Raw genomic sequence first — 24,666 nt, 5'->3', positions numbered from 1 at the left:
TCGGAAGCAGGAACAGTAGACGGCTGCCCAGGGGAGTCGGGTCAAGTTTACTGGGTAGGTGGGGAATCAGTCAAAGGGAGGGCTGGCTAGGGTCGGGTAGGGCAGCAGTTTGTCTGGCCCCCGAGAAACCCAGCTGGAGTCCAGGGTCTCATCTGCTTCGAAGCCAAAGTCGTCCTCGACCTTGATCTGGGGGAGGGAAGGAGCAGGCGTGAGAGGCCGGGAACCCAGAGGAGGCCCGTCGGGCTCACCTCTCTGCCCTCCGAGACACTGTCCTCCGCGGCCCCTGAGGAAAGCCCTAGTGTGCCCGCGCCCTCCCCTCGCCCTTCCACCCTTGCTCTCTGCTCCTCGAGTGCTCCCTGCTCTCCGCAGCCAGCCTGCCGTCCCCACGGCCTCCTCCGGGTCTCCCTTTCCCACCCAAGCGCTCGCCCAGCCTTCGCAGCTCTCTCCTGCCCTGCCCTTCCTGCCTCGCCTCCTCTCTCCACCCACCCTGCCCTGAGCCTGGGTGCACTGCAGGGTCAGACCCCCTTGCAGCGGGGCTCAGCCACGATACCCGGGGCCGCCAGGCCTGGCCTCCCACCTGCACTGGGGCCAGTTCTGGAGTCTGCGCAGCTCCCGTCCGGCGTCCGTCCCGGGGCACGCGCCGCCGCCGCCGCCCACTGGGCCCCTCAGCAGGGGCCGGGCTGCTGGGTTCAGGGGGTGCGGGCATCCTTCTGGGCGGGGATAGCCCCTCTTTCTCTGGAGGTTCGTTCTCAGCATTGCCTGGGGTGGGGGCCTCTGTGCCCTGGCTGCCCTCATCCTGGCGGGGTGAAAGGCGGGGTGAGGGGAGGTGGGTGTGGGCCTGTCCTGGGCTCCCAGGCCGCCCGCCCAGACCCTGTGCTCACCTCCAGCACGATGGTGAACTGGCTGGCGCGGTAGTCATCGCCGTAGGAGTCCAGCACTTTCATGAGGAACCTGTGCCCAGAGACAGGCCACCAGGGGCATAGCTTGAGCCTCCAGTGGTTGGGGCAAGGGGCACCCGGCAGCCCAGCTCTGGCTGAAGCCAGGGCTGTCCTGGACTCAGAATGTTCCGATCTCTGAGTCTGAGAGCCCTGGGTGCCACGCACTTGGGCAGCCAGTGGGACTAAGGGCCAGACAGGTGGCTCTGCACCCCAGCAGCTGTCAGCAGGAGATGACGATTCCGAAGAGGTGGGCTGCCGGGAGGGGGTCACCACAACTGGCTGGCACTCCCTCTCCAGGGCTCGGGGGGCGGGGCGCCCAAGGTCAGCTGTTCAACCAGGGACAGAAGGGCAAGGGCGAGGTGGGCGCGGGCCCTGCGGCGGCTGCTGCCCTCTGCCTGCTGACCTGGCTTCTATGAGCTTTTGGGTGTTTAAGGGTGTGAAGGCTGCCTGTGAGCCAGCTCCCGGCCGGGGCCCTTGCCCTGCGTGTCCTCTGTTCTGTGAGCCCAAGTCAGCCCCTGCTCCAGGCCAGGCCACCCTGTGGGTGCGAGAATTCCCGGCAGCCAGGCAAAGACCCCTGTGCTTACTGAGCCCAGCCTGCAGGGCAGAAAGGGCGAGGGGCTGAAGCCTCACAAGGCGGTGGGGGTGGCCCTTCTGGGGCTGGGCAATGGCAGGGAAACGTTTCTGGCAGGAGGAACAGTATGTGCCAAGGCCCGGGGGCAGGGAGTCGGTGCTCCTGGTAGATCAAGAGGCAGGAGGGCCTGACAGGCCACCCGCCTGGGGGTCCTTACGGACTGTCGTGGGGTATTAACTCTCACTGAGGCAGGTGGGACCCTGAGGTTTTGAGTGGAGGAGTGACTTGATCTAATGTGTTGTTTTGTTGTATCTTTTACTTTTGAAAAAAATTACTTTTAAAAGTTGTGGTAAGATAGATCCAATGCAAAATGTACCAATTGGACCATTTTTAAGAACACGGGTTAATGGCATTAAGTACATTCATGCTGTTGTGCGACCATGGCTGCGTCCGCCTCCAGGAGTCCTTCTGACTTCCCCAGCGAACTGTCCCCGTTAACCACCAACGCCCCGGCCGCTGCCTGGTGCCCGCCGTGTCCCTTCTGTCTCTGAGTCTAAGCGCCCCACATCAGCGGGGTCGGGCTGTACCTGCCTTTGGCGGCTGGCCCGTTTCACCGAGCGCGCCGCCCTCACAGCTCGGCCACGCTCTAGCAGGCGTCGGATTTTCCCTCCCTTTGAGGCTGGTGACGATCCCAGTGCACGCAGCACGCCTGGGTACGTGTTCACAGGTGGACGCCTGCGTGCCTCCACCTTCGGGCCGTCAGGGTCACGCAGCTGATGACGTGGGGCCTGGGGATCTGTGAGTGTCCCTGCTTTCAGTTCCTGGGTGGAGCCCCAGAAAAGGATTTGCTGGGTCCACGGTAACTCCCTTTTTAAGTTCCGGGGAAGTGCCGTACCGTTTTCCACAGTGACATGTCCTCCATTTTCAAAGGGCCTCTGGGCCACCACCCCTCGGATTTGTTAGAACAGTGGGTCTGGGATGAGGCCTGAGAACATGGATTTGTGACAACTCCCAGGTGGTGCTGAGGCCACGGGTCCAGGGGCCCCTGACTTGGGGAACCACGGGCTGGGCTCCAGGTGGAGGTTCAGGAAGCGGAATCACCCTGACCGGGCTGCAGTCAGTCACTAGGGGCAGCCCGGCACCTGCAGATCCTTACACTCCCATATCTTTGATGTTTTAGCCACAAAGGCCACCTCACCCCCATAAACTCTCTCGGTCCCACCCTCAAATCAAAGTTCAGCTGTTGGAACCAATCAGGAAAAGGGTTTGCCCAAGCGGTTGTGACAGGCTTGGGGGTCGGGAGGTACACGGGGATGGTCAGGGCCCAGCAGGAGGCAGGCAAGGGGCCTGAGAAGATGTCAGCCCCTGGCAGTATTTTGAGGGTGGGGGTGCCAGAAGCTGTGGTGGGTCAGATGGGAGGGTTTGGTCGCTCACGTGGGGCGGCCTGGAGGGGAAGATCACCTTCTGGCAGGTGAGAGAGCCAGAAGCCACCAGCACCCAGCAGGCCGCTGGCAAAGGGCTCGGCGTTCAGGAGAGCTGTCGGCAGGGCTGGGGAGGGGGCAGTGTTCAGGTGGCCTCTTCACCGGGAGCTACGGGCGCCTGGGGGAGCACGTGGGGCGGCAGCGTCCAGTGAACCTCCCCAGACAGAATGCCCTGGCCCATGCTGTCCACCATGGCGGCCACCAGCCACCTGGTATGTGGCATGAGTGACAACTGGGTTTGTGATGTCATTTATCCTCAATTTCAGTGTAGGTTGCCAAGTGTGCTACTGAGCACCCTGCATGCGGCAAGCATGACGTGCAACTGAAGTTTTGTGTTTCATTTAATTTTGATCAGTTAAGATGACTTGCTATGTCGGCTACGGAGTGCGTGGAATGCGGTGAGTGCCATGGCGGGACTGAGCTTCCCGTGTCACCTCATTTTACTTTTGTGGCTGTTGAGCACTTGAGTGGCTAGAGACACTGAAGAAGTGAAATTTCGATTCATTTTAACAAACTAAGATAGTTTGATGAATGTTCAACTTCCAGTTCTAACAAGTTTCAGTGAAAGTGTGACCACCATACTGGACAGCACAGTGTGGAGAGGTGGGGACACAGGCGTCGGGCCCTGGCTACTGCGGGTCAAGGGATGGGAGGATGAACCAGGAAAGCGGCCAAAAAGGAATGGCCAGGAGGCAGGAACCCCAGCGGGCGAGTGACCCGGATGCTGGGAAAGGACCTCAGAGAAGGTGCACTGATGGCTCAGGTGAGCGGAAGGCTGACGCCTGGCCTGGGGCTTGGTGTCCCGGGGCTGTCACCACGAGGCCCCTTCTCCACTTCACGGAGGTGGGCATGTGGTGCGCGGTGGGCTGGCCCCAGAGCCCCCCTGTCATGGTGACCCTGTGGGGCAGTGAGCAGATGTTTCTGGAGCATGGATGGGCTGGGCTCATCCCCTGTGAACTCCGGTTCACCCTCAGCAGCCTGGTGATTTGGGCATTACTCTCAGTTGACAGGCACCTGGGCTCAGAGAGGATGTTGCTTGCTCAGGGTCACACAGCACAAGTGCTTGAAACGGAGCCTGGGCTCTGTTGTCGTCTTGCTCGCTGTCCACTTAGAGGGAGCACAGCCGCCATCCCCAGGCCCGGTGCAGCTCTGTCCGGCAAGGCCCAGTCCCACTCCTGGCCTGAGGGCCCGGCAGACGGGCAGGGGCGTGCAAGGCTTACCTGCGCTCCTGCTGGAGCCTCCGCGTTATCCTTTGGACCTGATGGAGCCTGTTCAGGACGCGCTCGTTCACCTGCAGGGAGGGGAGAACGCTGGGTCGGCCGGACCTCACTGTCATTTACTGGGCGGACAGTGAGCCCCTGCCGCGCCCCGGGAGCCTCCCAGGCAGGTCCGCTCCTCGCCTACCCGGGACTGCGAGCTGACCTGGGCCCCCAGCCCTGTCCTGCCCCCAGGGGCTTTCCGTGTGTTCGCAGCTCAGGGAGTTATCCCAACCCCCAGTGAACCGCGAGCCCCCTCCTCCCGCCTGAACCCCACCAGCATCCCCTCCTCTCAGCTCCCGGCTTCCTCCTCCCCGCCTCGCCCGGCGTCCTGACCGTTCAAGCCGCTCCCGTCTGTCTCCCCCACCAGAACATGAGCTCCACAGGGTGGGGATTTGTGCCCGGGTCCCCTGTGCCTTGAGCAAAGCCTGGCAGAGTGGATGCTCCCAAAACATCTGCTGACTGCGTGAGTTTGCTTAGCGACAAAGGGCACCACGCAGGCTGAGCCGCAGGGGACAGGAGTGTGCTGCCCCTGGGTCAGACACCCCCGGGTTCCAGTCCTGGCCTGCTGCTGCTTCGCTGTGTGACCTTGGGCACCCTGACCCTCAGCTTTCCGCATATGTAGAACGGTCATAATAACAAGACCTATTCCTGGGTGGGAATACTAAGAGCAGAAGTTCACATGTTCCATGTGAGCAAATGACTGGGTCCCTTTGGATACCAGCTCCCATCTGTTAAACAGGCGCTGCTGCTAAGGGGTGGAGAGCACAGGGAGCAGGGCGGAGCGTCCTGGAAGCCCCGTGCTGAAGCCCCCAGGGCAGGCCCGGCACCGGGGTGCTCACAGGTCAGAGCTGCTCCAACAGCACACCCCGCACAGACAGCCCTGTGACCGCAGGATGCAGGCGGGGAGGTGTCACTGCTACTGGGGGAAGGAAGGGATCCCCGTGAGTCCTGCAAACACCAGGGAGGAGAGACAGGAGTGACCGCAGAGAGAAGAGAGACGGGTGTGCTGGAGCTGGGGTGACAGGCGCGCAGTACCCGATTCATGTGGTCCCCTTGGGCCTGTCTGCCACTGCTTTGTATCTACACACGTGTAGTGGTGCCGCCAGCACCCAGGCAGCTGTCACCAGGCGCGCGCACCCATTTGTTGGCCACAAGATACACACGTTCAAGCCTTAGCGCAGTTGCTGGGGAATAGGTCTTAATCCTTGGGGCCAAGCCTGCCCCAGGCACCCCCAGGCTCATGCTGCCCTCACCCCCACATCCGAGGCTGTTTCCCATGCAGCCTCCCCAGGCCCTGGTAGACCCTGAGCCACGCTGAAACCTTTCCCCAGCCTGTCTCTCTCCTGCCAGTGGCCGGCTCCCACCCACCCTGCGTCTTCCCTATTAGGCCACGCACTTGTCCCCTCCCCTCCATCCTGACTTCCACCCCAGGCCTCACCTTTTCCTGCCTGGACCCTTCCGTCAGCTTACCCCTTGGGGGTCAAATGGTGCCCCTCAACAAAGCTGTATTGGATTCCTGACCCCAGGACCTCAGGATGTGACCTGATTTGGACACAGGGTCTTCACGGAGGTAATCAAGTGTAGTGATTAGGGTGGATTCCAATCGGATAGGATGGTGTCTTTACAGAAAGGGGAAACTGGGACACACAGGGAGAATGCCACGTGCAGATGAAGGCAAAGACCGGTCAGCCTGGGAGCACCAACTGCTGATCACCCCCACCCCCAGCGAGGGAGTGGCACAGAGCAGCTCCCCTCCCGGTCTCAGGAGGAGCCGGGCCTGCCCGCACCTTCATCTCGGATCGCTGGCCCCCAGAACCGGGAGAAGTACCTTCCTATTACGGAGCCACCCAGTTTGGGGTTCTTGGTTACCGCAGGCCTAGGAATCTGAACCGCCCACACCTGACCCCGCCCTCCCTTGTCTGAAACCTTCCCAGGCCTTCCCCTCACTAAACCAAAGAGAAATCCAAACTTCAGGTCCCGCGTTGGAGGCCCTTCAAGACGAGGTTCCTGCCTCATTCTCAACAGAGGCTATGGCAGAGTCGGAGTCCGAGTCTGGGGCCTCCACCATGGGAAGCGAGGGCAGAGGACCCAAGGGACACTCAGGGCGCAGAAAGCCGCTGAGCTCAGGGGACGGAAAACGAAGGCCGAGCGTGATCAGTGGAGAACGTGAGAGGCTGCTACGTATCCGCAGGCTGACTGGGTGCCAGGAGGCTCCTGGAGGAGGCAGCCCTCCAGTGCCTTGCATGGTGCCCAGCGCAGAAGCGGCACAGAACAAATGAATAGCGACGAGTAAATGAACAGAAGCTCCACTCGGTTTAGCAAGGCAGGCTGGGCGTGTGACAGGCGGAGTGGAGGGGGTGGTCCTCTAGGTCCGGGGGCGCCAGGGGGCGGAACCCGCACTCACATACCTGCTCGATCTCCCGGCAGCGCCGGCCTAGCGCCTGGTACTTCCTGCGATTTAATTCCCGCTGGCGCCGCCGCTGGCCCCGGGCTGCCTCTTCCTCTTCATCTCGCTCCCGAAGCCCCGAGCCGCCCAGACCCCCGGACACGAACTCCACCTCGGTCTCAAGCTCGCTCTCGAGGATGTGGCCACCGAACAGCGGGGGCAGCGCCAAGTCTGAGCCTGGTGGTGCTGAGAACTCTTCAAAGCCCACGGCTGCCATGGTCCTGTAAGGTCGGGGGGCTCAGGGACCCTGAATCCCCGGCCCCCAGCCCCTCCGCCCTCAGACCCAGAAGTCCAGGCTCCCAGCGCCTCTTTCCCAGGATCCATTAGTTAAGACCTCCAGACTTTTCCTCCCAGAGGGCCCCGGATAGTCAAGCCGCTAACGCCCCATTCAGACCCAGGAGTCCAGGCCTCCAACCTCTTCGTCTCAGATCCAGGAGCCTCGGGCCCGCAGCCTTCTCCCCCAGGTGCTCGAGTACAGACCCCAGTTCCTAAGAAGCCAAAACAGCTATAGGAACTACAATGCCCATCAGCCCTTCGGGTAAAAGCACATAGGGCCGCGCCCTAGGCAACCGCAGTGTCTCTTGGGATTCGTAGTTTCCCCCAACGCCACTTACCCTTCTCTCTGCTCCAGTTCCATCTCTTTCCTGCCTGGGAGCCCCAGGCCTTGGGGCTTCCGACCTCGTAAACCTCGGCGTAAGGGGTTCGCAAAACTACCAGTCCCGTCCGGCCTTCCGGCCACAACTTCTGGCGCTTGGCCGCTACGCCCTTTGGGAGTCGTAGTTCCCTACTTCCGACACCACTCCTTATCCATTCCGCCTTCACCCCGAGACCTGGCTTAAAGGCTTTACGTCCTGGTCCAGTGCCTCCGCCAGTCGTCCGAGTTGTCCCCGTCTTTCTTCTTATCTGGACACCCTCTCGTCCAACTACGGCGATTTTCCGCTTGGCAGGCTCAGTCCTGGACGGGCCGCGAGCCCCATCACTCCCCTCTCCTCTCCCGCTCACCCCGTCTTTGCCTGGAGGCCGCTGCTAATAAAGTTTTTGTTCCAAACGGCGCGAGGAGCGACCCGGGGCGGGGACCAATCAGAGAGCAGCTCTGCCTCCGCGACGGCGCGAGGGTGAGACGGCATCAGTGTGCGTCGGCCACGGCTGGGAAGCTGCTTTTCTAGGAACGGCGGTGCGAGGAGGGAAGAGGTGAGTGTGGTGGAGCCGAGGGGAGGCCGCCAGGCCAGGTGCCGGGGTCTGGGGCAGGGCGAGTGTAAGGCGGGCCTTAACGGACTTGTGCTCCTGCGATGCTCGGGCGCTCCGGCGAGAGCAAGCATTGTTCCCCGCCCCTCCTAGCGCTTTGCTTGGTGCCTGCGGAGACAGGCTTCATCGAGAAAATACGTGAAGCGCCTCGGGTGCACACAGGGCGCTCGGGGTGTGCATCGCCAGGCAGCTGATCTGGTCCGCAGTGGGGTGCATGGGTTAAGGAGCTGAGGAGGTGGTGGGCCAGTAAAACGCGAGGGGAGGAAGGCCCTGAGCGGGAAGAAGCTGGGAAGCGAAAGAAATGTGACAAGGACTTGTGGGCGAGGGGGACAGTTGGCGGAGGTGCAGCCCCAGAGGTTGGCCGGACTCAAGCGAGCTCATCGTGCCTACTGTGCGCCAGGGGCTGTGCTGGGCGTTGGGGATAGTGGCCGGTGAACAAAATGGACACGGTCTCTGTTCTCGCAGAAAGTTTCGCTTAATGGGGAAATAAAACAAAATAGGAGAAATTTAGAAAATCTTAAGCATAGAGGTGAGTAAGTTGTATAATAGCGGGATAGGATCCAGACCGGGAGTCAGAGATCTGCACTGCAAGAAATAACGTTTGTGCCCCTACCTGAGGGACAAAAAGATAACATATTTGGAGAACTGGAGAAAGAAGACAAGAATATGCTGGGTATAAGGGATAAATAAAAGTGTTCATTCATTTGTCACATTTTTCTTAAATGCTTACTCTGTGCTAGACATTCTGCCAGATGATGGGAATATAGCAGTGAACAGACAGATATGGCCCCTAATTTGGCTTACAGTTTAGTGGGGAAACAGAAGGGAGGATAAGCAGAGGGACTTGTCTGATATGTGGGGAGGGAGATTGCATTCCATAAAGAAGGGAAGAGGCCCTCTTGTTCAGAGAAGGTGAGAGGGGGAGGAAGTTTAGGGAACGGCACCCGTGAGGTCACACAGGTGCATTCACGAGGAAGAGCTGTGTCTTAGAGAGGTGAGTGCAAAGGGGACACTGAACCTTAGGGGAAGAGGGGGGGAATCTGAAAGGGACAGAGCTCATAGACAGCTGGACATGCGGGGCTCCCAAACTGGCTCTCTGGGCCGGCTGTGTCCTGTAATCTGTTTGGTTTGGCCTGTGCCTGGGTGGTTGGTTTGATTTAAATTATCCATTCAGATAATAAAAATGAAACTTTTCAAACTGGGAGATTACACGTAAAATCATGAATTTCTTACTTCTCTTGAAAAACAAAACAAAACCAGGCAACCTGGCAACATGGAGCCCATGCTCCCACTGGCAATGCATGTGTGCAGCTGCGCATGGTGGCACGTTTGCGATGGGCACGAGCACTGTTTCTGCAGGCTCTGCTCCTCCCTGTTGCCCAGCCCCCAACGAGCTTCGCTCACTAAGTCACCCCCTCAGCCCCTGTGGGCGTTGGAGTTTGCAACCTCTGTCTTTATACTTTAGAGGAGGGTATGCAGAAGGCAAGGGAATGAGGAAGGGCATGTTTTATGGAAAGAGAAAGGAAACGGAAGAGAGGAAGTTTCTTATTTTTTCAGAAAAGTGCTGGGGCTGTGTCTTGTTGAGTAGTGCTTCCCATCCACTTTCACTTCATGGGACTCACAAAATACAAATATTTGTCCAGCAGCTGGGGAAGATGAGAATGCTCGTGGTGCACGGTGATTGGCTGGGGGCTGTAGGCATTTTAGGCTCCGCCTGGTGGCCCTGATGGTTGAGGAGATAGTATTTTAGGGTATTTGTCACCCATCTGGGGCCCAACAATTGGGGGGGAGGGGCCTTGGTTTGAAGAAATGAGTTGCGAGGAGAGGTCACATCTCATCGCGGGGAGGACGTGTCTTTTAGGGCAAGAGGTGGTGGCAAGGAGGGTGGGCTATGTCTGGCTCAGTGAAGTGGGAGGGCAGGGTGGGTGGTGTGAGCTCTGACCCGAGGTTCCGGGAGGTGTGTTCATGGAGTAACTCAGCAGGTATTGATTGAGCACCTGTCCTGGGCACAGTTAGAAGCTGGGGAACAAAGCACATACCTGTCCTGCGGAGCCTGCGTGCTAGCGGGTTGATGGAGCAGGACCAGGGCCTTCTGGGGGTAATGAGGGGGTCCTCGCCCTCCCTCCCCACAGGCCTCGGGATGTCTCTGGCAGATGAGCTCCTGGCTGATCTCGAGGAGGCGGCAGAGGAGGAGGAAGGAGGAAGCTATGGGGAGGAAGAAGAGGAGCCAGCGATCGAGGATGTGCAGGAGGAGACACAGCTGGACCTCTCCGGGGACTCGGTCAAGAGCATAGCCAAGCTGTGGGACAGCAGGATGGTCAGTGGGCTGTGAAGAGGGGCTCCCGATATGGGTGACGTAGCAGGCGCGCTGCCTCCTGGGGCGTCCCGGGTGCTGACTCTCCTGTCCCCCCCTCCTCAGTTCGCTGAGATCATGATGAAGATCGAGGAATATATCAGCAAGCAGGCTAAGGCTTCGGAAGGTACCTTCTCCCTCCCGCCTGCCCGCTCCCAGCCTGCTCCTCCCCGGCCAGGCCCCTTGACCCTGCTGTGTGTGCGTCCGTCTCAGCCTCTTCCGGAGCCCCCCCTCTCCTCTCCCGTCCCCACCCAGCCCTGCTCCCGAGAACCAGCACGTCTCAGGCTGGCGCTCCTGCACTTCTCCTCTGTGCTGAGCACGTACTGATCACGCCGGGACTCGCCTCAAGGTGTCCCGGACTTCAGTGATTCACGCTGCCACTTAAAGGGTTTGGCCACACTTGGAAACTGCTTCTCTTATGATTTACTTCACTTTTTCTTTACATCGATTTATTTTTTTTCTTAAATTTACCCGAGAGGGAAAATTGTCCTTTCTGTGAATGGAAAAGAAAGTAACCATCAAACCCTTATTAAAGCACCACCTACGACCTCTTCCCACTCCAGCTTTGGGAAGCGCTGGGGTATCTACTGCATACTCTGCCCAGCTCATGATACCCCCATTTCTTCTTTTCACGGGGGGCTCCTGTCCGGACGTGGTTGGGCACAGGCATGTTGTAGTCAGAGAGCAGCTGCGGGGAGACTCACTCTTCCCTTCCTTTAAAGTCCTCCTGAGGCTCCCCGGGGCCGGCTGTGCGGGCCTCTGCTCCCCGAAGATCAGGGTCTGGCAGAGCCGACAGACCAGGTCGCAGGCACTTATTGGTGGGGGTACCTGTGGAGACTGAGGGAGCTCAGACACCGGGGAGCCTCAGAGGCGCCGGCTGGCCCTGCCTGCAGAGTCAGGGAAGAACTGATACCTGAACTGGGCTTGGAAACAAGAGAACTCAGAGGGGCTTGTACCAGGGAGAAGCTGTGTGTGCAAAGCTCGGAACATCTGGAGAGGCGCCAGACACTGCGGGGTTTTGGATGCCGGGCCCGAGGGCTCATCCCAGACCACTGTGGGGGCTCCATAAGTGGCGTTTCCTGGTTTAGGCCAGGCTCGGGGATCAGGGCAGACCCGGTCACACCGGGGAGGTGGACACAACACATCTCAGAATGGGGTGGCAGTCGTGTCTGGTGGGCGTGGCGGGCTTGTGTGGAGGCACGGAGGAGGCACTGAGGCCCCTGGGGCGGGAGGGAGGGCTCTTGGGTGCCTCCTGGGCCTTCAGGACACAGAGGCCCTTCAGCCTCAGGTCAGGAAGGTGGGTGCTGGGATCTGAACTCAGCTCTGCGCGCTGCTGGCTCTGTGACATCAGACCATGTCCCACCTTTTCTTTCTCTGCAACATTGGCCTGTTTGAATGCCAAGCTCTCTGGGTGGCCCTGGGTGAAGTCTAGCGTGTAAGACACTTGGAACAGTGGTAGAGGCCTGGTGAGCCCTGTACGTGTCAGCTGCCGTGACTGACTGCTGCTTGTGGTGGTCCTGTCGCCACTGTTATTAAAACCCAAAGGAGTTTTCTAGGAGCATACGTGAGGAAGGGATGTACCAGGGAGAGGGAGTGGCATAGGAAACGCCCGAGAGGGGAGAGACGCAACCCCAAGTGTCAGTCCCCGTAAGCAGGTCTTACGGCTGGAGTGTCAAGAGATGGGGCGGTGAGGGGATGGGCCTGGGACCAGGCTGCCGAGGGGGGCATCCAGCAGGTGTCCAGTTGTGGCCGCAGGAAGGAGACAGTACTTGTCCTCACAGGGCTTCCAGTCTTTCAGGAGACTTTGAAGGTCAGTCTGGGAGGCCTGACCGTCAGCCAGGGGGGTTCAGTTCCAGGGTGAGACTGGGTCAAGTCCAGGCTGGAGGGAGAGGGGCGAGGCTTGCAGGCAGGTGAGCCCGTGCCCCGGTTCACCCACCGCCCCTCCTCCTGCCCCGCCGCAGTTGCTTCCCTGAGCTGGGGTCCGGGAGGCATGGGTGCCGAGACACACGCCCCAGGTGCGTTCTCCTCCTCACAGTGATGGGCCCTGTGGAGGCAGCCCCCGAATACCGCGTCATCGTGGACGCCAACAACCTGACGGTGGAGATCGAGAACGAGCTGAGTGAGTGCTGGGAGGGCCTGCCCACTGCCTGCCTGTGCCCGAGCGGGGTGGGCAGGATCCTAGGCCACAGCCTCTGCTAGCCCTCCCGGGGTCCTGCGCCCAGGCCCCTCGTATTGGCACGGATCGAGGCGCAGCTGCTGTACTAGGGTGACTTCAGTAAGAGGGAAGGTATTTTCCTCTCACGTGGAAAGGAAGTCTGAACGAGGAGGCCTGGCCTGGTGCTAGGCTCTGTCTTGTTGGTCTGCCATCTGTTTCATGGTACAAGGTGACTGCCCCACCTCCAGCCATCACCTCAACATCCCCACCAGCAAAACAGGAGAGAAAAGGAGGGCACAATTCTTTTCCTTAAAGGGGTGACCTGGAAGTTGCACATGGTGCTTCTGTTCACATCTGGTAGACCAGAACTAGTCCGTGGGGCCACATCCGGCGCTAAGCCGTTTTGCTGGGTGTCGTGAGCCCAGTGAACACCCGGGGCTTCAAGCAGAGGAAACGGGTGTTGGGCCCGGTGTCCTCCTCAGACCCCCCTCCCTGCCCCTTAGACATCATCCATAAGTTCATCCGGGACAAGTACTCCAAGCGGTTCCCCGAACTCGAGTCCCTGGTCCCCAATGCGCTGGATTACATCCGCACGGTCAAGGTGAGTGGAGGGAAGTGCGGGCTCAGGAGGAACTGAGGCTTCCCCTCTGCCCCTAGCGTAGGGGGAGCAGGGCCCCAGTCCTGGGTCCCCAGTCAAGGGGAAAAGCCTCCCTGCTCAGCTGTGGCCAAAGACGGGGATGGGAGCTGGCAGCGGTGAGCTGGAGTGGGGGTGCTACCCCAGCTGCCCAGCAGTGGAGGGGTGGGGCCTGCAGAGAATGTTCTGGGCTCCCCGCCCACCCTCTGTTCTCTGCTCCTTGCCCAGGAGGTCTCCGAGGGGCTGGGAGCTGGCAGGGTGAGGAGGGGTGCCCCCTTCCTGCCAGCACTTGTCAAGTGGCCGTCTGAGCCAGTCATTTGAGTCAAGATCTGAAGGCTGACAAAGGGGTGGCCTCACAGAGATGGGGGAGGCTGTCGCAGGGCCAGGACCCCTCGAGGGTAACCCTGGCACGTTCAGGAAAGGAGGGAGGAGGAAGTGAGGAAGCGAAGTTGGTGACCCCTGACTTCCAGGTCTTTGGGCCTTCTGGGAAAGCTGCGCAAGGGCCAGGCTCCGGGGAAGGTGGGGCTCAGCAAGGAGGCTCCCCGTGGGTCCAGCACGCAGGGGTGGCAGCAGGGCACAGCCACACAGGGAAGGGCGTGTCGGATTTGCGCTCTGTGGCGGGGCGGCGGGCCCCGTGCGGGGGCCACTGTGTCTGGGCCCTTCCGGACCAGCCACTGCAGGGCACGCGGAGCCGAGGCTTCGAGCCGTGGGGCTCTTGGGACTGGGAGGAGGCAGGAGAAGCAGCTTGTATGCAGCCCCCAACTTGCCTGGCACCCCCAGAAGACTGACGGGTGCCGAGCAAGAGGTTCTAGAGTTTTCCTGAGTCCTGCGCCTGCCCCCTCACCCCCAGGAGCTGGGTAACAGCCTGGACAAGTGCAAGAACAACGAGAACCTGCAGCAGATCCTGACCAACGCCACCATCATGGTCGTCAGCGTTACTGCCTCCACCACCCAGGGGTGCGAGCACAGCGTGGGAAGGGCGCCAGGGCCTGCCACGGGCCCGCGCAACAGCAGGCCGGGGCCTGGGGGTCCTGGTGGACTCGGTCTCAGGACGGTTCATTTCAATTCCACACGTGTTTAACGAGCAGCCCCTGCAGCCAGGCATTGTGCCAGGCTCGGGGGTCCCCATCGGTGAGAGGCCAGCGTGCCCTGTTGGCGTGGGGCAGAGGCAGACCCACAGTCGGAAGCGTCTGTCCCCGGCCTGCCTCCCCGTCACAGGGATGGAGGCGGGGACTTGGCTTGGCTCCCCAGGCCTCCGGCCGCGCTGCGGGAGCCTCTGTGCGCACAGAGGAGGACGTGCCCGACCACAGCAGAGTCCTGTGGGATGAGCCCTTGGACTGTCCTGGCCACTGAGCAAACACCGACTGGGTGTCGGGTGCCGCTCTGGGGACGGAATCACAGAACTTAGCAAAGTGGGGGTGGCCCCGGCCTGCCAGGGTCCTGTCTGGGAAGGAACGGGGGCTCACACAAAGACTGGGGGGCAGGGCGGAGGCCCAGAGGAGTGGCACTTGCTGGGACTGGATCAGGGTGGCTTCCTGGAGTTGCTGACGACCCAGCTTCAGGCAGGAACCAAGCTCTCCAGCAGGAGAACCAGCTGGCTCGGCTCGCCACTGCTTAGGGGTGACCTGGGGTGACCTGGAGCGCCCCAGCCCTTCTGGTCCTCGGTGGGAGGACCCTGCGGCGGGCTTCATGGCCTCCTGTGCGCCATACAGCGCTTGGCTTTGGAACACAGGAGACCAGGACCGGGTGCCGGCTGTGGGGCCTCAGGCCCGGCCCTTCCCCTCCAGCCCTCGGGTGCCCCCTGTACGATGGCGGTGAGAGCAGTCGGCGCTCTGTGCTCTCCTTCAACAAGTACTCAGCCAGCACTAGGGTGCCGGGTGTGCTGGGCCCTCTCCTGGGCTGGCCGCCTAGAGCAGGGAGTCGGCGGAAAGCAGGGAGGTGGAAATAGGTGCGGTCGATCACAGCTGGTGACAGTGCTCCGCGGGACATTGTCAGGGCAGAGGGCCTCGGCGGTCGAGGGGGAGCACTTCAGGGCGAGGGGCCATGTGCCAGCTCAGGCTTGGCAGAGACCAGAATGGGCAGGCCAGCGAGGGTGGTGCCCGCCGAGGGCTCCCCGGGGCTGGCGGGACCGGCGACTGCGCTGTCCTGAGGCTGGCACGCTTGCACGGCGGCGGCGGCGGGGGGTGGCAGCTCCCCCGGCCGGCGGGTCTCCCCCGGCTGGCCCAGCACGTCCCTACCCCGCAGGCAGCAGCTGTCGGAGGAGGAGCTGGAGCGGCTGGAGGAGGCCTGCCACATGGCCCTGGAGCTGAACGCCTCCAAGCATCGCATCTACGAGTACGTGGAGTCCCGGATGTCCTTCATTGCGCCCAATCTCTCCATCATCATCGGGGCGTCCACGGCCGCCAAGATCATGGGTGAGGCCCGGTGGGGGGTGGACCCTGCTTGCCCTCCTCAGGGGCCTTACGTCCCTGGGCAGGTGATGCCATGCCTCGGCCTCCCCAGCGGTGCCTGGGAGAGTGCTCACCCCCAACGGCTGCGGTGGGGGACGGCGAGCAAGCAGCTTCCACAGCACAACTCGTCACCCGGCAGTTCTGGGGATGGTGCCCCCCGTGGGCTCGGCAGGGCTGACGTCACGGTGCAGACAGGCCGCGCCCCTCGCGGATTCTAGGGAGGAATCCTTGCCTTTTCCAGCTTCCGGAGGCGCCCGTGTCCCTCGGCTCGTGGCCTTTCCCCCGTAAAGCCCCCTCACGTCTGTGACGGGCTGCCTCCCCCTCCGTCACAACCGTGGTTACACTGGACGTACCCACCCGTGCTCGAGGTCCTTACCCCAGTCGCGTCTGCAGAGTGCCTTTGGCCACATGAGGCGCCACGGTTGCGGGCTCCCAGCAGCGTGATGTCAGTGTCCGAGGGGGGCTGTTCCCCCACACAGGTCACCCAGCCTGTGCTGGCAGCTTGTTTGATGAGATAATTCACCTAATTCTTGCTCTGGGCCTGGCACCTAGCAGGCTGCCATTAGAGGCAAATGTCTACCTAGAGGCCCTCGTCCGCCCCCCTCCCCCCGGTACCTGCAGACAAGCTCACGGGAACTCAGGTGATTCCCGCCCGGGCCCTGCTCCCAGTGAGGGCCGCCCTAGGACACACAGCTGGGGCCGTGTGGCTTCGCGGACTCGGGGGTGAGGGGGCCGTTGGGCCACATCCTCGCTGTGCACCCTCAGGGAAGTGCTTCACCTCTCTGAGCCCCCTCCGCCCTGAAATGGGATCTGTCAGCTCGCCCTGGCGGGGCCGCCTCAGACGTCCAAGCAGAAACTCACCGAAAGGCGTGCGGCGCACCGTGAGCCCCCAGCCCAGTGCCCGTGGCTCTGACCGCCCCCGCTTCCTGCTTCAGGAGTGGCTGGCGGCCTGACCAACCTGTCCAAGATGCCCGCCTGCAACATCATGCTGCTTGGGGCCCAGCGCAAGACGCTGTCCGGCTTCTCGTCCACCTCCGTGCTGCCCCACACCGGCTACATCTACCACAGCGACATCGTGCAGTCCCTGCCGCCGGTGAGCCCGGGGCCGTGAGCTGAGCAGGTCGCCGTCCTGCCCCTGACGCGGTGGGTGGGACCTGGAGGAAGGGTGGCCCAGGCGGTAGAACAAGGACCTGGAGCAGAGGCGCTTACCGGCTGGGCGAGCGGCATGGGCTGTGTGCCTCAGTCTCCCCATCTATAAAGGGGGAGACCAGAGCCTGCCTCGTGGACGCGTGAGGAGGGCTCACGTGTGGAGCGACGTGCGTGTTAGCTTGCGAGTTCAGGGGGTTCCCAGCCACCCTCCGGCTCAGTGACCCACGCGAAGCCTCGCAGAACTCACAGAGCTGATCCCCTGGGGTTGCGGTTTTGCAGTGGAGGGGCAGAGTCGCCTCAGCCCGGGGGACCAGCAGTCCCCACAGCGCCCTCCCAGTGGGGCCGTCCCGTGAGCAGGCAGCTGACTCCTGGCAGCAGTCGCCACCACAGCAGGAAGTCGCTGGGCCTCGTGGTTCAGCCCTTATTGGGGCTCGGCTGCGTACACACGGCTGGGTCTCACCTCGCTGGGTTCCGGGTTGACTGAGGCCCCTCGACCCAGAGACCCCACCCGAAATCACACGCTTGCCCTCTGGCCCATCCGAGCCCCCAGGAGCCAGGCCCAGTGCTGACCTCTCAGGGCGAGGTTAAGTGCGTGGCTGTGCCCAGCAGCTGCTACCTTCACAACCGCCGCTGTCGCCACTGAGACTCGTGGCGGAGGGTGTTCCGTGTGCCCCTTGGTGGTTCTCAAAACACAGGCGGCCTTCCTGTCGTGGCACTGGACGGGAGTCTCGGTGACAGACAGATGGGTATTTTGCTGTAGTGGCTTTGTCAGTATTACTCCCCCATCTATTAGTACAGTTGCCTGCGCAGATGGTTTCGAGGTAGGTGGGAAGGAGACACTGAGGCTGATGGTCCACGGCTGTGACGCATGGTAGTGGTGGTGAAATGCTGGCAGGCCGACACGGGCCGGGGGCAGCTGAGCTCCGGACCCGTCTGCCGCTCCCACCGCGCCCTCACGCCACCCCACTTCCCTTCCTACCACTCCAGGATCTCCGGCGGAAGGCAGCCCGCCTGGTAGCTGCCAAGTGCACACTGGCGGCCCGCGTGGACAGTTTCCATGAGAGCACAGAGGGGAAGGTGAGGGGCACGTCCGCGTGGGTCTGAGCCGGGTCCTGGGGGGCTGTCATCGGGGACCTAGCATGCGAGCACGGTCCTCACGGCCAAGGCGGGGGTGTCAGGCCCCACCGTGTCCCATTGCTGCTGCACGTGGTACCTCATTGCCACAAACTTGGTGGCTTAGGGCATCACAGGCTCGTCGCATCAGTCCTGGAGGTCTGAGGGGCACAGTAGGTGACAGCGGCGTGTGGGCAGCATTTGTTCCCCTGGGGGCTCTGAGAGCCGGGGATCCAGTCCCGTGGCTTTTCCAGCTCCAGGGCTGCCTGCGTCCCGTGGCGCACGGCCCCTCCCTGTCTTCAGAGTCGTCAGTGCCGCGTCATCCCTCTGTGCTTCTGTCTGCACGTCGCCCCGACTCCTCCAGGCCCTGGTGATGACATCGGGCCCACCCTGGCCGCCTACGACAGTCTCCCCTCCTTGAGACCCTTCACCTAGTCACACCTGCAGAGTCCCTTTTCAAATCAGGGACACGCTCACAGGGGCCAGAGAGGAGGAGAAGGCATGGTCACCCGTGGGGGGCTGGGGAATGATTTTACCTGCTGTCTTGGGAATCTCTCCCCTCTGCCAGGTAATCATTCGATTTCCCTCATCATCCTTGGTGGACTTACCCGTGAAAGTCGACATGTTTTCTGTCTCATGGTTGTTGCCTAAGCACCCAGCCGGCAGTGTTTGGGCTTAGTGCCTCGCTCCCTCCCCTTCTCCCCTTGGCCACTGTTCCAGATGCCGGGTGTACAGCAGGGAACCGCTTGGACAAAAACCTGCCTCCATGGCCTTTATGTGAATCCGGGTGTCCGGTAGTGCCATATAAATGCCCTTGGAAGAGGAAGAGCCCTGGGGTGGCATGGGAGGCTGGGTGAGATGTCACCAGGACCCAGGGAGGTCTCTGAGGTGCAGGTGTACCAGGCACCTGAGCGAAGCCAGCAAGCGAGTCACCTGGGCCCTGGGGGGACCTGTCCTGTGCAGGGAGCAGTCAGTGCAAAGGCCCTGAGCCCATTGAGCCCCAGGCCACTCAGGTGGAGCCTGGGGGCCTCAGGGAAGGGGAGGTGCTGCAGGGGCCAGTGTGGGTCTTCCCTGAAGGAAGAGCCCGGTGGGTGTTTGGTGGGACAGAAGTAGTGGTCCTGAGGCTGGCTGACTCCGGTGGCCCCTCACTGACCTGGGGAGAGACTGGGGGGTCTCCAACATCAAGGACACCGCTGTGTGCGGGTACCGGGTACAGAGGAGGGCTGGCCACAAGGCACGAGTGAGTCCTAAGGTCACAGGTGGGACTGACCCCCAGACCCTGGGCAGGGGGTGCCCAGAGGAGGGAGTGGCTGGGGCTGTGTGCAGCATGGCAGGCGCGCCCTGGAGCTGAGTCCCGGCCGGGCACCCTCGCCTCTGCAGGTGGGCTACGAGCTGAAGGACGAGATCGAGCGCAAGTTCGACAAATGGCAGGAGCCCCCGCCCGTGAAGCAAGTGAAGCCGCTGCCTGCGCCCCTGGATGGGCAGCGCAAGAAGCGAGGGGGTCGCAGGTGGGCTGGGCAGGCCGGCGGGTGGGCAGGCAGAGGCCGGGCACGCCCCCAGCTGACCCCGGGCGCCCATCCCCAGGTACCGCAAGATGAAGGAGCGGCTGGGGCTGACGGAGATCCGGAAGCAGGCCAACCGCATGAGCTTCGGAGAGGTCGGTCCCCCGCCTGGGCCCCGCCGGCCTCCGGTTCTCTCCTCCCCATCCCTCCACCCCAGAGGGACCCGTGGAGCTCCCGGCACCAACCCCTCACCCCGAGGTGCCCCATCCCTCCTGCTCACCCCTTCCGTCAGCTGAACACGCACTCCCCAGGCTTCACCCCTGCGGGAGCTGTAGAAACCAGGGAGCTGGCTCCCCAGTTCAGTGGGGAACCCGGTTTCTCTTGACCCCTGCCCAGCACATGCATGTGCTCAGCCCTCCGGCTTGCAGCTCCGCAGTGACAGGACCCAGGGCTCTGCCTCAGTGGGGCCCTGTCGAGGCTCCCGCAGGGCTGGCCAGTCAGCTGATCAAGGGGTGGCTGACTGCAGGACGCTTCCTGTTCCACCAGATCGAGGAGGACGCCTACCAGGAGGACCTGGGCTTCAGCCTAGGCCACCTGGGCAAGTCGGGCAGCGGGCGTGTGCGGCAGACACAGGTGAACGAGGCCACCAAAGCCAGGATCTCCAAGACACTGCAGGTGCGTGCTGGGCCCGGGCGGGGTGGGGCGGACACGGAGGGAGAGCACGGTCACAGCCCTCACCCCTGCCCTCGGCGCCCCTCCGCAGCGGACCCTGCAGAAGCAGAGTGTCGTGTATGGCGGGAAGTCCACTATCCGTGACCGCTCGTCGGGGACGGCCTCCAGTGTGGCCTTCACCCCCCTCCAGGTACCTGCTCTGTGGTCAGCCCAGCTCCTGGGTGGCTCTGCCCTCTGCCGTGAACGGCCCTGCGAAAGGCCTGTCGCCTCCCTGGGCTTCAGTGTCTGTGCGCGTGGGACAGGCACGCAGAGCCCCTCGGGGGCCGGTGTGGCTGGCACCTCACGCGTCCCTGAAAGGCACAGTGCAGTTCCGGGCACCCCTGGAGGCTGGCAGGGTCAGGCGGCAAACGGCTGTGACTGCAAGCCCGGGTGGCTTTAGAATCAGCCTGGGACCCTGTCTGGTGCTGGTACTCTGGCCCCGAGCAGGCCCCGCCCCGCCCAGAAGCCCCGGGTGCGCTCCTTTGAAGTGTCTGGGTGCTTGGGGCGACCTTGGCCTGTGCAAGAAAGCTCTAGGCAGGTGGCCTCGGAAGTTAAGGTTCCTGCCCGATGACCAGGGTACAAAAGGGAGGCAGGGCAAGCCACTACCTCTGTCTGTCTGGGTTCACTCACAAAATAGGGCTAACATGGCCCCCAGGATCGTGTGTGTCCCCGGCGTCATGAGGAATAACAGATGAGGCGCATTTGCTCGGCTGGCAGGTATCTGCCGAGCACTTGCTGGGCTCTGGGCACAGCCGCAGACTCCGGGGCTAGAGCCACAAACCAGAGACAGTGAGTCTCCCCTTACGGAGCCTATGGGGCAGCAGGGATCAGGCGAGTGGTGCGATACACAGTGGTTGGAAGGCGGAAAGTGCCGGGGGAGAAAAGGAGGGAGGCGGATACATGGCAGGGAGGCCCCACGAGAGCCTGGTGCCCACGGGTGAGACGCTGAGAGGTGCGGTCAGTGTGGGGGCTGTAGGGCTGGTGTGACTGGCCCTGGGACTGGGGGCAAGCCACGTACCTCTGGCACTTGCTTTTCCTTATTCAAGAACCAAACAGAGTTGGCTGGAAATGTTGGTATTTCTAAGAACCCCTGGGGAACTTGTTAAAAATTCAGGTGCCTGGGTTCTCCCGAGTCCCTCTCTACCCACGAAGTCAGAACCTCTCAAGCGGGGGAGGTCTGGGGGCTGGTAAACTGTTGCCATGTCTACCCAGAGCCCAAGGAGCACCGGGAAGGGCCTGCAGGGCCCTGACATTTCACGGCCCTCTTCCTGGGGCGGGGGCCTTGTTAGGAGCCCACCCTCCATCGTCCCGCCGTCCTCCCCTGCCCAGGGCCTGGAGATCGTGAACCCGCAGGCAGCCGAGAAGAAGGTGGCCGAGGCCAGCCAGAAGTATTTCTCCAGCATGGCTGAGTTCCTCAAGGTCAAGGGCGAGAAGAGCGGTGTCATGTCCACCTGAGGGGCCACGTCCTGGTGGCTGTCCACCGCGGGGACGTGGGCCCTGCCTTTCTGAAGGGACTGGGGTCAGGATGGGGCTGGGAGGTTCAGTAGAGGCAGGTGCCCTGCCGTCGGCCCAGTGCCAGGACTGTCCGGGAAGGCGTGGTTGAGGTCGCCATCCTGTCGAGGGAGCCGAGCCAGGCCTTGCCATGTCTCATCTTTTTTATTGTAAGAGGGAAAGCAAAAACTGTAAAAAGTGCAATTAAAAGCACTTTGTATTAGAATACGTCCTTGAGGAGTGATTGTTTGTCAGTCCTTTGGTGACTGGTGGAGCTGTCAGGGTTGGGGACAAGACTCAGGTGCCTGGACCAGGCGGTGCCCAGGCCCAGCCCCGCCTGTCACTCCTGTGTCTCTCCCTTGGAGAGCATCAGTCATTCTGACACCCACATGATGTGGCTTTGAACACAGGCCAACCTGGGTGCTCCTGGCATCTTGAGCAAGTGGCCTCCCGTTTCCAGGCCTCCACATTAACACCACGAGGCGCCCCTGAGGACATGCAAGGTACCCAGGAGGTACCTGACCCTGGGCTCGCCAGCAGGGCCCGGTGGCCAGGCCCTGTTACCACTGTTCCCCTCCCAGCCTGCTGTACCAAGCCCTGACGGGTTGGGCAGACAGGCTCCCTGCCCTGACAGGGATGCAGGGCTGTCCGGATTCCTGCCACGTGAGAGGCACCCCTAATCTGTCTCGGAACTGGGGCTCAGCTGAAGCTGCCTCACCTTGGCTGAAAGGTGCAGGCTTGGGGGGCCTGTGGGCTGCAGTGGGGGAAAGCCCATCTGGTCCCAGCACCTGACACAAGGCTGGTTACCCTGCAAGGGCTAAGAAGGAAGAGTGTGCTGGGGCCTGCCTGCTCTACTCTGGATCTGGGCTTCATGGTGGCCGTGAGGAGGGAGTCCTGGTTACAGACCTGTGAGGGCAGGTTACCCAGGAGACGCGTATAGGAGGAGGAGCCCGTGGGAAGGCGCCGTCCCCCATCCCTGCCCACCTCCCACTCGCTCCAGCTCACACTTTCTCCCTGCGTCTCTCTGGCTTGCTCGGGCCTGCTGAGATCTCTTGTTGTGTTCGTGTTCCTCTCCTGGCCTCCCCTTGTCACCACTCGGGGCTTTGTGTGTCCCTGGAACCCAGTCCCTCCCTCAATCCAGGACTCTGTCCCAACCTCACCAGCTCTAAATCTGCTTCCTCACATCACAGCCTGCACTTGCGAGGTTCCTTATACCGGCCAAATTACCCCATATGCCCCATAACTGTTTGCCCAGATTTACTCCTAAGTCTTTAGATCAGCCCTGCTTGAAAGCAACAATCTTTGCTCATCACTGCTAGGGGTCTGTGTGGGAAGGACTTTCTGTCTCCAACTCCTCAGAATACTCACCTCCCCTGACCAGAGGGAATGGGAGGGGCAGGGCTCTCAGAAGAATCTGGGAACCTGGCTCAGGGGTCCTGCCTACTCTTAGGACAGTCACCTGAAACGTCAGTAGGCTTCAGAATTACCTGGAAGGCTCATTAAAATAGGGTTGCAGGGCCCAGAGTTTCTGATTCAATTGGTCCATAGCGGGGCTCAAAAATGTGCATGTCTGGTAAGTTCCCTGTTGACCTCATGCAGCAGATCCAGGGACCACACTTTGAGAATCACTGCTCTAGAAGATTATCTACATCAGATTAGCTGCATGTTGGAATCATCTCAGAAATTTAAAAAATTACTGATATGTGGTTCCCATCCCCAGAAATTCTGATTTCATTGGTCTAGAGTAAGGTCTGAGTACCTACTTTAAAAAAGCCACCCAGGTAACAAAATAGATTCACAGACTCCAAGAAGGGACCAAAGGGGAGGGGTGTGGGAGGGCGGGTGGGAAGGGAGAACGGGACTGTGGGGTATCATGATTGGTGCACATGGTGTGTGTGGGGTCACGGGGAAGAGGGTGTAGCTCAGAGAAGACAAGTAGGGACTCTGTGGCATCTTACTACACTGATGGACAGTGATTGCAATGGGGTACGGGGGGAGGACTCGATAATAAGGGTGAATGTAGTAACCACATTGTTTTTCTTGTGAAACCTTCATAAGAGTGAATATCAATGATACCTTAATAAAAAAAAAAAAAAGCCACCCAGGTGATTCTAATGTGCGACCAAGTTTGAGACCCACTGCTCTGGACCCTGGCTACTCAAGCAGCCAATCACGTGGGAAGCTGTCAGAAAAAACAATCGGCTGCTTCCTGAATCATTAGGCATTTAAATAAATCCTCAAATGATTCCTGAGAAGTGTAAGGCACTGCTCCATCCAGAGACCACACTTTGAATAGCAAGGCTGGAGATGAAGAATTCTCAAAACTCTAATGAACACAGGGCTCCCGGGGGAAGTTTAAAGTTCAGAGCCCCAGGCTTCACTCCCAGGTCTGCGTGGACCTAAGGACACATCCTATACACAAGCGTCTTCCCTCCCTTGTCACAGGCGATTCCCATGCACTCTCACTTCAGCTTCCTTGCATCTGTGCTTCTTTCCTCCGCGAAGAGGAGACGGGCGGATCTGACTTCCCATCCCGCCTGTGTGTGACCCTGGGCAAACGCCTCGTGGTTCAGGGAAGCTCCAGTGCCCAGCAAGTCCTCAGCCACAAGCATCCCTGCCGTTCATTCATTCAACAGTCGCTATTTCCTGGGGGTGCGAAGTCCGGAGGGGCAGCCCCGGATCATTACGAACGTGACGGTAGCCGTGCCTAAGTATATCCGAATGAACACACGTGCGCACTCACAACCGGGGGGTTGGGGTGGGGGAATCAGGAACATTTTCCCCCAAGAGAAGAGCCGGCGCTGAGATCTGAGTGGGCATCAGGAAGCAACCGTGCGGCGGGAAATCTGTACCTTCTGCAAACGAGCGTCCTCACAACACCGAGGAAACGGAGGTGCAGAGGAGAGCGAGTCACTGTCCCACAGCCAGGGAACCCGCCAAAGGACAAAAAACACTCCTCCGTGGCGCTTCGCGACCAACCGGGCCACGCAAGGGGCCAGGGACTTGGGGCACTATCTCCCTGCTTCTTCATTCAATATACTGAGTCTCGGAGATGTGCCCAAGACAAGCATCCGGGGAAAGACAATGCAACTGAGGGACGAGACTGTCCCGTCTCGCAGGTAAACGGGAGGGTTGCGCCCCAGCCGCAAATCTGCCTGCTACGCCCCG

General features: G+C 61.2%; 2 protein-coding genes across 3 annotated transcripts; one reads left to right on the top strand and one right to left on the bottom strand.

The window, feature by feature from the left end:
- Window positions 1-26: 26 nt before the first annotated feature.
- TFPT (TCF3 fusion partner) lies at window positions 27-7,696 on the bottom strand. 2 transcript variants are annotated; one of them, XM_036881437.2, is made up of 6 exons: window positions 7,310-7,696; window positions 6,658-6,916; window positions 4,211-4,281; window positions 882-951; window positions 578-796; window positions 27-186 (listed from the first exon to the last, which is right to left on the bottom strand). In XM_036881437.2, exons 1-6 carry the CDS (start codon window positions 7,330-7,332, stop codon window positions 67-69), a joined length of 762 nt encoding a protein of 253 aa, XP_036737332.1. In that variant the 5' UTR covers window positions 7,333-7,696; the 3' UTR covers window positions 27-66. The 2 variants fall into 2 exon arrangements, with proteins under 2 accessions (XP_036737332.1, XP_036737342.1); XM_036881447.2 differs by lacking the exon at window positions 7,310-7,696 and adding an exon at window positions 7,111-7,235.
- A 73-nt stretch (window positions 7,697-7,769) lies between these two features.
- Window positions 7,770-21,724, top strand: PRPF31 (pre-mRNA processing factor 31). The gene is made up of 14 exons (XM_036881244.2): window positions 7,770-7,886; window positions 10,073-10,257; window positions 10,360-10,420; window positions 12,329-12,412; window positions 12,952-13,049; window positions 13,933-14,039; window positions 15,327-15,496; window positions 16,468-16,625; window positions 17,669-17,758; window positions 19,175-19,302; window positions 19,379-19,451; window positions 19,843-19,971; window positions 20,060-20,158; window positions 21,337-21,724. Exons 2-14 carry the CDS (start codon window positions 10,081-10,083, stop codon window positions 21,460-21,462), a joined length of 1,500 nt encoding a protein of 499 aa, XP_036737139.1. The 5' UTR covers window positions 7,770-7,886; window positions 10,073-10,080; the 3' UTR covers window positions 21,463-21,724.
- The last annotated feature ends 2,942 nt before the right edge of the window (window positions 21,725-24,666 follow it).

The sequence above is a fragment of the Manis pentadactyla genome, assembly GCF_030020395.1.
Source record: "Manis pentadactyla isolate mManPen7 chromosome 15 unlocalized genomic scaffold, mManPen7.hap1 SUPER_15_unloc_1, whole genome shotgun sequence".
Classification (NCBI taxonomy): Eukaryota; Metazoa; Chordata; class Mammalia; order Pholidota; family Manidae; genus Manis; species Manis pentadactyla.
The sequence above is the reverse complement of the archived record's forward strand: the minus strand, read 5'-3'. Positions and strand labels throughout refer to the sequence as shown.